The following is a 17,656-nucleotide window of genomic DNA, read 5'->3' on the forward strand; positions in this document are numbered from 1 at the left end:
AAGAAAGAAAGAAAGAAAGAAAGAAAGAAAGAAAGAAAGAAAGAAAAAGAAATTTTGTTTCCTAAAACTATAGCAGGTACCTAGTAAGACTAACAAGAAGTTAAAAATGTTCAAGTCTTACTAAGTCCACATTAGCACTCAAATTCACCAGAACTTGGAATGGATCTCACTGTTTCTATCACACTCGAATAAACAACTGACAATCCATTTTCAACTTTGATTACATTACAGATCAGAGTATTTTCCAAAACCAAAACAAAACTAATGCAATACATATCTCTACTTGATATCAAAAAATTATAAATAAAAAAATATATCCCTAAAAGATAGAAATTACTCTGTTTTGGCAAATATGAATTGATGGATGAAATAAAATGCTGTGCAGAAAGACTCTATTTAAATTTAAATTTAAAATGACTTATATGATGAAAGATACTTCTTAATGATGAAAGCTACTCCTGAATCCCTATCATAGTACAACAACATAATAACATCTCTGACAGTAAAATACAATCTAGGATTAATGCATATATAATTGTTGCTGAAATACTGAAGATTCTTTAGCTCAAAATAATACAGAATTTTGGCAGGAGAAGATATTAGCAACATGAAGGAGTAAATGTGATCTGTGAAATATCAAATATCACTCTCTCCCTGAGGGTTTCCACAAACCATAAAAGTTTGCCTCCTTTCAAATGTGAAATAGAAAAGTCACAAAATGCCATCTTTCCAATGATAATGAAAGAAATGAGCATTCGAAGATCTGAACTCTGGCATTCTTTACCTAGATTTATGATACAGAGTTAAACAGTTTTTTAAAAAGTTAGGATTAGTTTTCATTTGGATTTGGGAAAACAAGCAGTGTTTTGTGTTTGTAAATCTGTAAGCAACAATGTAGTCTTTATTGCCAACTTTATGTTGAAGTGCATGTCAGATAGAAACCTTTGGTCACATGATGTTTTGTCAGTTCGTCTTCCCTTTCCATCCTGTGAAAAAGATTTGCTTTATCCACGTGAAACAGAAGTTATTTCCAGGGAAAGAAAAATTACATGGTTGAGCAATTAGATCATTATGCTTAGTAAAATAAATTGCAGAAACTACAGTGCTCGTTACAACACCCAACCTCCCCCCCGTTTTTTTTTTAATACTAAACAGTATTAATTCCCCATCAGTATTTTCAGTGTTGTGCATACAGACACAGAAGTCACAGAATTTGAATCCAAAATATTAATAACAAAAAAGCTGGAAGTTAACAAATGCTTATCGTAAGCCAGGAAGTAGTATAAGCACTTTACATGTATTAGCTCCTTTAATTATTTGAACACTGACTGTTAGAATCCTATCATACAGTTAGTAAAATAGAAGCCCTGGTAAAATAACTTGCCCAAGATCACAGATTAAAAAGGAAAGAGCAAGAATTGCTAACCCAGGCAGGTCCACTCCAAACCTGGATTCTTAACTGCTACTTAGAAAAGCTAATAATCATCATGAAAGGAACCTTTTTAAGGGACATCTTTGAAGTAGTTTTTACAAAATTATTAGTTTGGGTCTCTATTACAGGCAAAATCCATTCCCAGTTTTACATTCCCAGAGTTCCTCAAGCAGTGCTCCACACATGGTAGGTGCTTAATAAATAAATCATAGAATTAAATGCCTGAATGAGGCTGTCAGTCCAGAACTTGTTCCCCATACTTAATGTAACAAATGTGATGAGATCCAACTAAAAAATACATTTTTTTGTCCACTTCCTTAATAAATTAAGAAGTATAAAATAATCCACACTCTGGATCATAAAAAAATGTTGTCAAACATTTTATTAATTCAAATAAACTAATTTTAAAGAATCTAACTAGGAAAATATGATATAATTTGGCTTTTTAAAGTTGGGATTTAATTGCATGTATAGTTTCATACTTATTCCTAATATAATAATAGGTACAATAGCAATCATCATCAGACAGCTTCTTTAAGTAAAGATGGCAAAGACCGTGAACTCTGTAAGATCATATCTTTCATGGATAAGTCGCTTTAATTTGGACAGAATTTTCCTGTGGGCCATCTGTGTGCCGTGGGATTTACATGCCTTCCCTCATGCATCCTCAGCACCACTGTTGGAAGCAGTTACTACATTTCGATCTTTGAGGAACTTAAGAAGAGAACTTTCCCTGAGTACCCCAGCTAGTAATTGAGGAATGGAGCTAGATTCTAGAATCAGGTAGCTTGTTCCTGAGTAAATACCAGCCTCTCATTTATATAACAGGTAACTTTGAGCTTGGGGTGGAACTAACTATCTTTCATGTGTTATCTCAATTCTCAAAAATCCATAAGGCTGATACTACTGCCATATCATTTTTATTAAGAAAACTGATATATCAGGTATAGCTGTTTATGTAGATATATTTTTAAACCATATACAACAGTTACTCTTTTTATTGCTCAATAATGGTCAAATGTGAAAAATCCTATGCATTCCAAATAAATGAATAAAAGACATATATGTTGATAAAGTAATAATATAGATAGAAATAGAGGGAGATATGAAAAAAGTCTTAACTATCACTGATTAGTGGTAAAATGGTACTTAACATTTTTTGTATATAATTATGTATTATTTTTATCTGCAGAGCTAATGTTTATGCTTTTCATGATTTGAAACTCCAAACATATTACTCTAGATCTTTTCAGAGGGATAATTACCTTGTTTAGAGAACATGTGCCCATTTGGAAATAAATATCGGCAGCTCTGTATATCCCCCAAATATAATTTAATAGATTTTTTTTTAGGAAATAATTACTTAAAAATTGTTCCTGAAAGCATTGCATATATTAGTAAAAACAGAGCAAATTAAGTGTAGGAGTTCTGTTACATAAATCTGGTAGATCCATACAGATAAAACAATGTAGGTATTAAAATTATTTTTGAAATAATAATATGCTAGTGAAAAGAGAGACAGATTTGGTATACATACACCAAAATGTTAACATTTAACTCAGGATGGTGAGATTAAGAATAAGTTATTTTTCTTTATTACATATCTTTTGAAAGTTTTCTGTGATGAATATGTATTTTATAATAGGTAAAGAGGAATCTTACAAAAATAATATTTTTTAAAGTGAAAAAAAATTATTTGCTCAATTTCTGTCCCACCAATAATAAATAGGCCTGTATAAACTGAAAATGACAATTCTCTGCCAGCTTAAGTGATTGGATGAGGAAGGTGAGCCAACAATTTACTCATACAGTAGATAACACTAATACTTCTATTTTTACTACATATTGTTTTTGTCACATCATTTATCTTCATAACAGCTAATGTATTCAACATGCTTGCTTCAGATACTGTGTTAAGCATTATCTCATTTTATCCTAACAGACCTGAGGAATAGGATACAATGCACTTCATAATCGTACTGTCAAAGCCAAATGCAGTGGCTCCGAAGATGCATATAAGCAGCAGTTCAGAAAGGATGACTTGATCCTGGAATAAATTCTAATGGGAAGTGGGAAAAGGAGGCTGGCTGTCTTCCTTTCAACAACATGTGTAGTGTGGTTCACACATTGTATATTTAAAATAAATACCCAGTTTAGGATTGCATTCAAAATGTTAGAATGGAGTGGAATGATACAGAATGGAGTGGTGTATGCATTTAAGGATACAGGCCATGACTCTGTTTATTTTTACTTAAATATACAGCACAGCTCCTGAAGAGGGAAATGATGAATTGCACAGTTGGTTCAATTAATGCAAACGAAATATCTCAAAGTCTCACAGGAAAAGGAAATGACAGTGAAGATGAGATGAGATTTCGAGAAGCTGTTATGGAACAAATGAGCAACATGGAGAAGAGAATCCAATATATTTCAGATACAGAAGCCAACCTCATAGATTCAGAGCATTTCCAAAATTTTAGTCTGGTGACTGATCAAAGATTTAATGATGTTCTTCTCCAGCTGAGTACCTTGGTTTCCTCAGTTCAGGGACACGGAAACGTGATAGACGAAATCTCCAAGTCGTTACTAAGTCTGAATACCACATTGCTTGATTTGCAGCTCAGTATCAAAACACTGAATGACAGAGTCCAAGACAATACATTTAAACAGCAAGAGGTAAGAGTTTTTGTATTAGAAGGTCACATGCCAAGATTGAATCCATCTAGATCCTATCTCCTCAGACAGTTCAAGAAAACAAAATTTGCAAACCCCGTTTGAATATTATCTGACTTACCCTGATTCCTCTGGCAGTCTTACCAGAAGATTGTACATGAATTTACCTACTGTCTTCTCCCGGTTCCCAACACAATGGGGGATATTTTCCCATTGGATATAGACTCTCATAAGGTATTTTAGTTCTTTAAATCCCCTTATACTACCTCTTGAGACTGTCTAAACCAATTATAATGTTTAGATTATCTTAGTGGGTACTCTGTTTTGTAAATTCTACAACAGACCCAAATTCCTTCATCATCAAAGAAATGGAAACCTCATTTACATGAATAACATACAAAATCTACATTTTTAAATAGTTTGTCATTCCCAAGAAGTATAATTAAGTTTTAATGTGTAAAGGTAACTATAATTAAAGAGCTAAATTTTGAGTAATACTTAACAACATTTTATTTTTATCATAGGACCAAATACACAAGAAAGGAGAGCAAGCCATGTTTAGACCAGGTTTTCAGCAAAAGTAAAAGGCCAGATGTGAACTGTTCAGTCTTTGGGAACTACAAGGTCTCCCTCGTGGCTATTCAGCTCTGCCATTCTAGTGCACAAGCAGCCAGAGACAACATGTAGACACAAGAGGGAAGCTGTGGTCCAGTTAATCTTTGTTTACAAAAACAGACTTCGGCCCATGGATCATAATTTTCTCACCTCTGCTATAGACTGTACTGTGGCCAGCCCACCTGATTACTTTGTATTGATGGAAAGAAATTAAAAAGCAAGCCCCTTACTTCAAAATTGTTTTTTTTTTTGGTTGTTAAATAATTATAATTCATTCCATTCCATGAAAAATAAGCATATGACTAAAATTTACTCCTGTGAAAAAAACAATCTTTCTATTATCAAATATCTAAGACCTAAGATCATAATTAATGTGAAGCCTATAAAGTTTCCACCATCAGCAAAGCAACGTTGGCATCTTGGTAGTAAATTTTATTTGAATAGACCCATTTTTGATTAATGAAGCTGTTTTCTGTATAGAGACAGTATTAACAGTAGTGATTTTTAAAAATGGATGTCACTTAGAGAGGAACAACAAACCTCTAAAGTTATAAAAGATGAAAACCAACTAAATTATTGACTAGGGAATAGACAAAACTAGTTAAGAAGGAATAGTCTACATCTCTATTTGTAAGGTACAATCACTCAGAACTTTTGAATTTCACATGATCCTGGTTTTAAGATGTCAGAGGACAATGGCATGGCTGTATAAATACGGGGACTTTGTTGGAAAACCTCATCCCAACACCAGCCTTGATAATCCATGTCACCACTTCCAAAATCTGTGTTTCCCACACTGTTAATAAGTATCTAAGTATATCAACTACTATTGAAATATCATGGACTCTGGGGCACCTAGGTGGCTCAGTCAGTTGGGCGTCTGCCTTTGGCTCAGGTCATGATCCCAAGGTCCTGGGATTGAGTCCCACGTCGGGCTCCCTGCTCAGTAGGCAGTCTGCCTGCACCTCCCCCGCTTGTCCTCTGTCTGTCAAATAAATAAATAAATAAATAAAATCTTAAAAAAAGAAAAAGAAATGTCAAGGACTTAGGCTCTGCAAGGGTAGAGAGAGTCACAAAGTAGTAACAGTCTACAGAGCAGAAGACTAGGGGAGACAAACAAAATTTCAGTTATGAGACTATGAACTGATTAAGTTGGAGGGAAAGAGGAAGGAAGAAGAAATATTACGTTATATAAAAACAGTAGAGCAGTGGGACAGGGCAAGGAGAGAGAAGATGGACCAGATGGACAGATAGGATATATTCGGTACTGCTAATGCCCCAGATTCAGTAGAGACTATGGGATATCTGTGAACTCACATCAAGAGTTGAAACCAAATTGGAAACTATTTAGAAGACAGTAGAAATCTTGAACATGTTTGAAGTGCTAGTTACTGGAAATCAAAATCTGGTGATGAGTGAACTCTTTGAGTTTGGATAGATCACACTTAGGTTTTAGACAGGGTCCTGGCATTAGAAATGAAGGTACGAGGGAATGGAGAGACTTCCAGAGCTATTTTCTTTTTCGAGGCAGCAATCACTTGTAGAGATTGAGAAACTAGGTCAGTACTGGTGTATGTATATGGATGTGTGCGTGCACACACATGCGCTCATTGAAAACAATATCGGAGCCTCATCCCGCTGTTGCTTAAACAGTTTTATTCACCTTCAAGTCTTTAGCCCAATGCAGGAATAAGTAAATTAAATGAATGCCTGAATCAGTAGATGCTGTTTGAAGTAAAGGCTTATAAGTGATACCAGCATGATGCCTATCAAGGACAGACCAAACATGAGTTTGAGGGAAAAAAGTACACTAGCACAAAAGGAAAGAGAGAGGTGGGAATTCCTTGTGTCCCTTGTTCATAGAAAGGACTGTAAGACTGCAAAATTAAATGCCAGTTTCCAGCGGGGCCGCTGATGATAGAGTATGGAAGGTGTGTATGGATGCTGAATAGGCTTTTTAAAAGAAATAATAAAATGCATTTTCCGTCTTCCCAGTAAAAATTATTTCAAGTGAAATCTGGCTAATATGAGCACCATATGCAGCTTTCAAAAAAGGGAATAAAAGGCAGCGTTAGCTTTGTATATGAAAAACATGGGAAAGTCCTGGGTTTCTGGCAGCAAAATCAACTGTTAGCCCCCTGCCCTCTGCTCCGTGACTACCTGGAGCTACCCAAATGTAGGTGAGCATATTTTTTATGTTGCTGTGCTTTATAAACATCCATGCTCACATCCAAGCTTTAAACATGGTTTTCTAAATTGTATTTTTTTTAAGATTTTATTTATTTATTTGTCAGAGCACAAGCAGGGGCAGCGGCAGGCAGAGAGAGAAGCAGGCTCCCCACTGAACAGGGAGCCCGATGCGGGACTGGATCCCAGGACCCTGGGATTGTGACAGGAGCTGAAGGCAGATGCTTAACCAACTAAGCCACCCAGGTGTCCCAAAATTGTATTTATTTTAAATGTTATATGAGTTTCAGGTGTACAATGTAGTGATTTAACAATTCTGTACATTACTCAATACCAAAAAAAGTGTAGTCACCATCCATCCCCATACATTATCACAATATATTTTTTTAAGATTTTATTTATTTGTTTGACAGAGAGAGTACAGGCAAGGAGAGCAGCAGGCAGAGGGAGAAGCAGACTCCCCACTGAGTAGGGAGCCCAATGCAGGATTTGATCCCAGAACTCTGGGATCATGACCTGAGCCGAAGGGAGATGCTTAACCAACTGAGCCACCCAGGTACCCCCACAATATTACTGACTGTATTCGCTGTGCTGTACTTTTCATTATCATGACTTATACTATATGGTATGGAAAATGCCAAATAGTCAAGGAAGGAGACAGTGGAGACAACAGAATAGGGTTTTGGATGAGGGAAGGCACAGTTAGAAAAGTAAAAACTGATAAGCTTCTGTGCTTGAGTGTAGTGCCACCGAAGGGGCCAATCTAGGTATCTGTTCATTTCCTTTCAAAGGCTTTACACCCTGACTGCCTTGACCCCCCCTCACATCAACTTGTCCTGTCCAGTCAAAGCGTGTAATTTTCTCTTTGTACCTGGATTAGGGAGCAATACACCCCTGGCTTATTTCTGTATACCAGTGGGAAATGAGAATACATCAGCAGTTAAGCAGAGATGTCCTTAGAAAAGTACTGAGCATACCATGAAGACAGAGGATCCGATAAAAGTAGAACAGAGGGACGGAAAATGTCAGTAGAATGGATGAGAAGGTTTGCTACATAAGAAACAGCCCAACACCCAAAGGAAAACCAAGCCAAAGTCTTGAAAATAAAGACAAACATTGTCAAAAACTTTATTATGACTGTATACTTAACCTCATCATAATTTGAAAAGCAAAATAAGTAGAATGATTTATCGTGTATTTACTCCTAACGCTGCAAACTTAAGTATGTTGAAGGTACCCAGCATGTGGGTGCTAAAACTAGGCACTGATACGTGATTAGTAAGATTGAAAAAAAATAGTGCCATATATTTGGGGGCACCGCAGCAGTACTGAACAAAAAGTTTAATATTTAGTTCCTCTGACCGGATCTACTTCCAGGAAGCTGTCCTATAGAACCTTTACAAGTATGTAAATATATATATAATGTTCTTCATTGCAGCATTGCTTAAAGGTGTAAAAAAAATATATATGCAGCTCAAAACTTGATCTCTAGGAATCCTAAATTATGAAAAAATACATTAATATAATTCCACTAAATTATTGAAAGTAAGGCAGTCTCTAAATATTTTCATAGGTAAATATCCTCAATATATTATTGAGTGAAAAACAAAAGCATATTGTAGAATGCAATATGATCTCTCCTATTCACAATCTGTGTATGCATGGATATATATAAATATACACAAATTACATATGTATTTGAAAACAAAATAATAATGAAACCTCACAGAGATAATAAAAATTGAAAGTAAGAGGGGTACTGGGGTGGCTCAGTCAGTTAAGTGTCTGCCTTTAGCTCAGGTCATGATCCCAGGGTCCTGGGATTAGCTCCCCATTGGGCTCCCTGCTCAGTGGGCAGTCTGCTTCTCTCTCTGCCTCTACCCCTTCCCCTGCTTGTGCTCTCTCTTTCAGTCTCTCTCTGTCTAATAAATAAATAAAATTTTAAAAAAAATTGAAGTAAGATGTTGTTAAAATTCTAGTTGAGATTTTACTGAATGTGAAAAACTCTCCTGAAGTATTTCCCATTACCACTGAGAATTATGACATTAAACTTTATTATTGCTATAAAACACTTTAATATACAAATTTTATCAAATTCACAGAATTGGAATATGCAGCTACTCAAAGTACAGGACAAGAAATTTCACTTCTGATAAAAATCATACAAGTTCTTTTGTTTCATTTTTAGCATTGTAACATCTATATTTTTAGGAATCAAAGATACCTTGGTATATTCAGCTAATTTTTCAGGGACGAGGGTGTAACAATTCAGTCACTCAGTTAAAAGAGGAAATGCTTCAAAACCAAAAAAATTACTCTCTTAAGGCAGTTTTCTAATTTCTGCATTCTTACTCCATAGTGTTCTATAATATTTAAACAAAAAATACCTGGCTTTCAGGGCTTCTTAAACTTACGGATTCGATAATCATGTGTGTAATAAAAATCACGGATGCTTGCTTGTATTTCACAGGACATGAGTAGATTAGAGGAGCGTGTGTACAATGCATCAGCAGAAATTATGTCTATGAAAGAAAAACAAGTGAATTTGGAACAGGAAATAAAAGGAGAAGTGAAAGTACTGAATAACATCACTAATGATCTCAGACTGAAGGATTGGGAACACTCTCAGACATTGAAAAATATCACTTTAATTCAAGGTAAAATATTTTCTCATTCTTCCAGGAAATAATATATCACAATATACTGATACGTGCAGAGATCTGGTGTTTGAAATCCTATGGTATGAAATAGTTTTTGAGCATATGTTTACTACAGATGTCCAGAGAAAGCAATTTTGAGGTCTTATCAAGACATGGTAACATAACAGGATCTTGGTATTCTTTAATTGAAAGTAATAAAAAAAAAATGTCTTTAAGGTCTAACGAGTCATTGTTCAAAATCTCCCATGTTAATGAAGATGGCATAAGGCACCACATTCTCTACCTGTCCACAGATAAGCTTGTTAATTCTGTTCTTCAAAATTTCCAGTCTTTTTTACTTCTTACCTGACTGTATTTTTAATTAGAAAGGTCTTTGAACTCTATAAAATAACAAAATAACGGTAAGTTTGTCAATTTCTTCTTTGGTTGCTGTTGATAAACCATAGTAAATTGAATCTTACTGATTTTTTTTTTTTTTAAAGATTATATTTATTTATTTGACAGAGAGAGAGACGGCCAGTGAGAGAGGGAACACAAGCAGGGGGAGTGGGAGAGGAAGAAGCAGGCTCATAGCGGAGGAGCCTGATGTGGGACTCGATCCCAGAACGCCGGGATCACGCCCTGAGCCGACGGCAGACGCTTAACCGCTGTGCCACCCAGGCGCCCCGAATCTTACTGATTTTTAAATCAACATACACCTCATATATATTTTTACTCCAGCTTCTATTTACATTTTAAGTATTTTCTCGTAGTTTACTTTGTTTTAGGTTTCTCTTACATAAAGAACACTTTTTTTTTTTTAAAGATTTTATATCTTAAGTAATCTGTATACCCAACATGAGGCTCAAACTCACAACCCTAAGATCAAGAGTTGCAGGCTGTACTGACTGAGCCAGCCAGGACCCCCAAGAATACTTTTTAAAAAATGTGCAATCTAACCATCTTTTCACTGTACTTATTTCTGCCATCTTATTTTGTGGTGTTTTTGTCCAGTTCTATGTTCCATTTCCTTCCCTTTCTTGTCTACTTTTGGATTGATTGAGATTTTTCTCATTGAATTTTTCTTTCCACCAAAGGCACCAAAAAAATTTTGGAGACTTTCTAATCTATTTCTATTTTATTGGTGGTTGTCCTTGAACTTTATCTTAACGAAGTCCAACGATCGATATCTTCACCTTTATCCTAAATATACAGGGAACTTAAAAAACTTTGTCTCATGACCCGTTTCCCTGATTTTCTAATGTTTTTGAGTACACTTTATTTCTATTTTATGTAGTTTAAAAAAAAACACAAGAATTTAGTCAATATTATTTTTCTTACGTTATATAGACAATATTAAAATTTGCACATGAGTTTGCCAATTTGCCCTTCTAAATACGCCTCAGACACCACTTCTGGGATCATTTTCCTTCTTCCTAAAGTATATCTTTTGGAGGTTTATTGAGTGAAAGTCTAAAAGGTGAGACCTTTTGATTTCGTTTTCTCGATTTTGTCCTTGATCTTTAAAATTGTTCTACTGCATACGTATTTCTTAGGTTGACACCTATTCTGGTTGTTTCAGTCCGTATTTTGAAGGTACTTCCCTGGCTTTTGGCTTTCCTTGCTGTTTTAAAAATGACTGCCAGTCCGCTTGTTGTCCTTCTTGTCTTCATTACCAGCAATTTCACTTGTTGTGTTTTCATATTGATAATTTATTCATCTTGCATTTGTTTTTACTTCTTACGTTTGTGGATTTCAATCCAGCATAAATTCAGGAAAGTTATCAGCTCCAGTCTCTCTGAATACCGCTTCTTCACAGCCCTATCTTTTCTTCTGTAATTCTAATTAAATTCATGTTAGAGCCTCTTATTCTAGCTTCCATGTCTGTTAAACTCTGATTTGTAATTTTTATATTTTTATTGTATTAGTAATAAACAGAAACCCATGAGATTTTTACTGCATAACACTAGTTTGGGGGAAAAAATACTTCAAGTCTAATATCCAAGTGTTTACAAGAAAAAAAAAAGGTAAAGCAAGTCCCAGAAAACTATATATAGTACAATTTTGTTTCTAATGCTCACAATTTAGCAAAAGCAAATAATGTGGATTTATAGATGCATTCATATGTAATAATGGTGGCTTGTGAAGTGCAGGAAAGTGGGTGAGAAATACAAAATTCAGGCTAATGTTTAACTCTACAAAGGAAGAAGATGAATGAGATCGGGGAGCACCAATATAGAGACCTATTTCTTGATTTGTGACGTTGCAGGGGTGTTCTGTTTTATTGTGCTTTATAGCTTACTTACATGGAATACATTGCATGCATTCTTTAATTATTACATTAACACAGATGACAAAGAAAATTTTGAATTAATCAGCATCCCCTCTAACAATTAGACAGCTCCACTTTGGATTTCAAATAGCCAAAATTTTAAAAATCCAAAACCAAACCCTTGATTCTTGAGCATCCTACCCCATCCGCTCCCCCAATCTGTTGCTTTCCCGGCCGTATCATTATCCAACTAGTTACCCACTCCAAGATCTCAGAAGCTGTCTTTGATGTCTTTCTGTCACTTCTACATCTGATCCATCTGTGAGTCCTGTTAACTCTTCTCGCAAACAATATTTCAAATAAAACCGCTTCTCGCTGTCTCTTCTGCTACTACTCTAATTCAAGCAACTGTACTTGTCTGATCCCCTACATCAACTTCCCAGTTGTTCCTCCTGATTCAACTTCTGATTCATTCTGTATTATGCAGAGTAAAAGAGGGGGATTAAGAAAAGTTAGTAGATGTTTTCGCTGTCATGCTTAAGCCCCTTCGATATTATTCCCATTGACCTGGAGAATAAATTCCTAATTGGTCTGGAACCCATCTACTTATCTGCCTTCATTTTCCCATTTCCCCTCTGGCATTTCCTCTGTCTAGCTTGAAAATCTGGAAAACTGAAAGTGCTACTTAAAAGTATAAGTAACGAAGGAGGAAGTGCTAGTTTCACTTCTTGCTGTCTGTAATGTGCAGCACACTGCCGCTCTCTCGAAATATCTTTTAGAGCTCCACTCCCTCCTGGATTCACTCAAAACCACCTTCTTACAGGTCATTTTTTCCTCCCCCATCTCTCTCTGTCATCATGTGCTTTAACTTCTCCACAGGACTTGCGACTTCGTGAAATTGTTCCACATACACATCGGCTTATTTATTTAGCCTACGTCTTCGCTAATAGCATGTGAGTTCCGTGAGGTTGAGTTTCGCCTCTCTTGTTGATCTCTCCCTACCCAGCACCTGTTAGCTGGCTTGCTGTATGGTGGGCAAGCAAATGCATATGTATTGAATAAATAAGTGAAACTAACCCTTTCTTCTTTTTGAGTCACACTTTGTAATGACAGTGTCATTTTTCCAGATTTCCAACATAGCAGTTTTAATTGTTTTTATTCTTTCTTCTGAGACTGCCCTTAGTTCTTAGGTTCTATATTCTCTGTCCCCTTGTTGCTTCTTTGTATTCTTATGTAAGCTTTTCTTAACCACTAATCTACCAGACTATTGACATAGTCTCCCAATCATTTCCTTCCTCATTTCTTTCCTTTCAGACTGTAATCCTATCTACGCTCTTGTTAAAATGCAGTCTTCCTGAAGAGAAACCCTAAGTTATAAGCCTATCACTTCCTTATTAAACATTTTCCTATATGGCACATCTTCTATAATGTGTCTTTTAACCACTTTTGAATATCTGATTCCCTCCCTTTTCCCTTTTTGATACCAAGTACTTCAAGTGATTTCACTGTGATTCTAACATACCCAGTACTTTTTCTTTTTTTTTTTTTAGATTTTATTTATTTCTTTGACAGAGAGAGAGACAGAGAGAATACGAGCAGGGGGAACAGCAGGCAAAGGGAAAAGCCAACTCCCTGCTAAGCAGGGAGCCAGATGTGGGACTCGATCCCAGGACCCTGGGATCATGACCTGAGCTGAAGGCAGACGCTTAACTGACTGAGCCACCCAGGCGCCCCATTCTCAGTACTTTTTATATCCTGCTTCATGCCTTTGCCTTCACTTAAATATATTGTCTTCAATTCTATCTGAAAATATCATATCTCTTATTCAATGTCCGTCTAATACGGGAAGCCTTTTCTAGTTCCATCAGAGTAGTAACTTCCTGACATCTGTGTCTTGCTTAGTATTAAACATTAGTATTCTTTCATCAGAGAAACCTTCACATGACGGTCGTCTCGAAAAGTACCTCACACTGTCTTCTAGAGCAGTGTTGCCTCTTCTTGGAGACAATACATTCCTTAAAATTAGGGGCTATTTTTTATATTCTCTACCACCACTAGGCAGAAAAGAAATTTTTAATAATACTTATGAAACTATAACCCAAGAAAAACAAATTGTATAAATTAATGAGTGCCTTATCATTTGTTCGTTGTAGGATTAGCCATCTTTATGCCCCCCTTTTGATATTAACAACTGCTAAATAATCATGAAGATACAAGACACAAAAATATTTTAACACATTTACCAAATAATTATAGTCATTAGAGACTAAAGGACTAAGCGGAATTTCATCACTGCAGTAGTGATGTAATTTGGTAGGGGGTGAGACATAGCATGATTTAATGAAAAAAGTCAGTGAACATTTGAGGAGAGGGGTTAAGAGAAATAAAATACAATATGGCTCAGTGATAAGAAAAGGTAATGTGATGTTTATTTGAAAAGAAATTTTAAACAAATTTTCTTTCCAGGATCTAAAAGCATATATATATTCATACATAAACATATTCATGTCAAGGAAGAAGAATAAACAATTGTTAGAATATAAATTTGGAGATTTGTGCAACCAATTATCATGATTTAAAAAATAAAAAAATGGTTGTGTCTTTAACCACTATGTAATGGAAAAATTCATCCGGGGAATAATGGAAAAACAGATGCCAGAACTGAAGTCAATTAAGTTGGGAACAGCATAGCCTAGAATGTCAGGAGAGAAGTGGTTTAGTTCTAGTTTTACCCAACTAGCTTTAACACCTTCGAAGTTTACTCTCTGACCCCTCTGTATGTATGTTTGACTAAAAAATCTTTAAGGCCTCTTCAGATTAAAGGTACCTAAGTCAACGAGCTTGAAAACTAAAAGAAAAAAAGGGGCAGGTTTAAGCAGCAATAGCCTAGATGATTCAGTAGATTTTTATGATGAGAAGAAAAGATTACGAATAAAGTAGGAAATGTGTGATCATAATGAATAGGACACGGAGAAGCATAGCTCTGGAAATTTAGGCAGACATTCGTTCTTTGGTCTCATCTGAGGATTTTAAATGATAGGATATGCCTGGGTTTGCTTTTCTAGCACACTGTGTAAATTTTGATCTCTGATATGTATGGTTGTCGAGTATTCTGAATCGGTTCTTTTTTGTGGCAATGTAGAAATCTTAGTTTTCCTTTTTCAAAATAAATCATAGGGAGGGAGCTAAGTAGTGGATTTTGTATGTGTGTTTTATAGAAGGAATTGTCTGTGGCAAATTACTGCTGCAGCATTTACGAATTATCCCTGTAACTTTGCAGTTAGAAGGTATTAAATTTGAAGAAAAATAGTGTGAATTCTTACGGCTTGATAGTAATTCAGGACAAAGAAGGTGACTGCAAAGACACCAAGTCTCCTGACTTGAAGTTCTTCATTCTTTCTTCCATAACACGGCAGAACAGATAGCTATATTTCTATATATAGTTGATAGAGGTACTATTTTTTTTTTAAAGCTGGAACTGAAGGAAATATGAGGGTGAAATAGAGACTATGTACTCTGGGAAACAAACTGAGGGCTTCAGAGGGGAGAGGGGTGGGGGAATGGGATAGGCTGGTGATGGGCAGTAAGGAGGGCACGTATTGCATGATGCACTGGGTGTTATACGCAAGTAATGAATCATGGAACTTTACATCAAAAACTAGGGATGTACTGTATGGTGACTAACATAGTAAAAAATATTATAATTAAAAAAAAAAAGAAATAGACACAATACATTCAGACCAGATAAAGATCTCTAGACTAGTGCAAGTGCAGGATGATTAGAATGTGAGCTACAGAGGGGATGGAGAGGAGACCACTTTTGGAAGATAGCATGAGAGCACCATGTTGACAGTGTTCTCAAAAGTTCTACACACAAAGCTAAGAGAAAACTGGTGTATGATCTGTGTACTTCTGTCCCCCCAAATATGTGAAAGACACTAGAAATATTTATTGAGATACTTCCCACATTTTCTAGGCAGTAGAAAAGATATAGCAATGTATAAAAATGAAACATAATAAGTGAGATTAATGTTACATGAAGAATAAAGTAACAATAAAAATGTAACAGCCAACACACCTAGTTAGAATTCTTTAATGTGTACTTGGTTTTCTTACTCTGGGAGTCAGAAACCTGGTATCAGTATTTTATATAAAAATACAGAGAGGGATCTTTGACTCAGAATTACAGAAAATAACTCATGTATTTGTTATGACTGAATTAATTCTCCAACGTTAGAGCTGTATGCAGTTCCTCCACAGAGTTACCTGCAAAATAATTGACAGGGAAGTGTTTATAAAAGAGTTCCATCTCTTACTGGCTGAATAAATGGTGAAAACTCTTAACCACAGAGACTAAGAGCCGAGATCCAGTCCATCAGTGCCTTGTGTCTTGTCTCACACATTCTGCTTTTTCCTGGAATGTCTATGTCTTGCTTTAGAGCTCTAATTACTAAATAAAAATCTTTCCTTGTCCATTTTTTCCCCCCAAAACACCACCCCTGAGTACTGTGGATTTGCTTCCTTTCAATTTGCTCAGCAAAATTCGGGCTGCAAATGGAGTCTTTCTGCCTTGCTTGCTTTCAACTTCGTCACTATGTAGAGATGAATGAACTGTAGCCGTGTTCATGGTTCTGGAGGTGCAACTCCTCACTGATGGAGAACTGTGACATTTCTTGGGCAACATCCAAATGTATGTCTCCAACATGAAGCTATAGCTTAGGGGAATTTGCGTGATGATGTAAAAAAAATAAAATGCAGTCAAACAAAACAAAACAAAAAGTACACACACAAGAAATAAATGTTAATGGTTAGTCTCTTAAGATGATTGAATTATGAATTATATTTTTCTAGGCTTTTGTATTTCCTGTAATAAGTAGAGTTGCTTTTGTAATAAAAGTACAATACAGTATTACTGCCCCATGTCGCGTATGAAGAGAAAGTGGCAATGTGCCATTGAGAAGAACAATGATATCTTGAAAATTGAGTAACCAGGGAAGGAAGGTTCTAAAATCCAAGTTGGACCTTGAAAAGTGGAACAGATCAGAAAAATGGAGAGAAGCAGGGATAGGACTTAGAAACAAAGAACATGAACAGAATATACTTTTTCATGAGATTATCTTTATTGATGTGGCCCTTTCTTCAAATTCGTCAGGTATTTTATTCCCACACCTGATTAAAATGTGTAAGCAAGTGCTCTCCAACCACTGATGCTACATACAGTTGTGTGTTGTCCTTGGGCTATGCATTTGGCCAGACCACAGCGAATGAAAATGCCTCTTTTAAAACATCACTATTTATTATTCTGTGGTATATCCAAGTTTGTTTCTTCCTTTTGAGGTTGAAAAGAAAATTGCAAAGTGTTCTGCTTGAAGTGAAGGGATTAACACTTGTCCTGTGCAGTCCATGTAGAAGAGGGAATACTAGCAGGGTTACCTTTGAATTCTAAAATGCCAGGGGAGCCTGGGTGGCTCAGTTAAGTGTCTGCCTTTGGCTGAGGTCATGATCTCCAGGTCCTGGATTGAGCACCGCGTTGGCGTTGGGCTCCCTTCTCAGCAGGGAGTCTGCTGCTTCCTCTGTCCCTCACCCCACTCGTGCTTTCTCTCTTGTTCGCTCTTTCAAATAAATAAAAATCTTTTAAAAAAAAAAAGTTCCAAAGTTTCATTTTTCTAAAGAGGTGATCACTAGATATGCATTTTGCTGGGCACAGAAAATTCAAATGACTAAATCAGTATTGATTAAATTCAATACTCAGAGGACACTTGGGGAATTGTGAGGCTAGGTGGTCAAAATTTTCCATCCAACCTCCCCAACTGATTTTATCCTATCTGTATCTATTTA

At 35.9% G+C, this 17,656-nt stretch overlaps 1 protein-coding gene and 1 long non-coding RNA gene across 9 annotated transcripts in view; one reads left to right on the forward strand and one right to left on the reverse strand.

Annotated features, from left to right (window-relative positions):
* The window catches only part of MSR1 (macrophage scavenger receptor 1), a 130,966-nt gene that overhangs the window by 74,774 nt on the left and 38,536 nt on the right, over nt 1-17,656 (forward strand). For all 7 annotated transcript variants that reach the window (XM_008710890.2, XM_040643319.1, XM_008710887.2 and 4 more), the window contains 2 exons: nt 3,696-4,108; nt 9,378-9,564. In XM_008710890.2, coding sequence (XP_008709112.1) covers nt 3,696-4,108; nt 9,378-9,564 — 600 coding nt within the window. The remainder of the gene's footprint in view (nt 1-3,695; nt 4,109-9,377; nt 9,565-17,656) is intronic.
* The window catches only part of LOC103681334, a 33,753-nt gene continuing 25,466 nt past the window's right edge, over nt 9,370-17,656 (reverse strand). The window contains exon 3 of one of the 2 annotated variants that reach the window (XR_573262.1): nt 9,370-9,429. This is a non-coding gene — a long non-coding RNA (uncharacterized LOC103681334). Of the gene's footprint in view, nt 9,430-15,497; nt 16,085-17,656 lie in introns of those variants that run through there. The other variant, XR_573261.1, reaches the window with a different exon arrangement.

The sequence above is a fragment of the Ursus maritimus genome, unplaced genomic scaffold (assembly GCF_017311325.1).
Source record: "Ursus maritimus isolate PB19 unplaced genomic scaffold, ASM1731132v1 scaffold_28, whole genome shotgun sequence".
Lineage (NCBI taxonomy): Eukaryota > Metazoa > Chordata > Mammalia > Carnivora > Ursidae > Ursus > Ursus maritimus.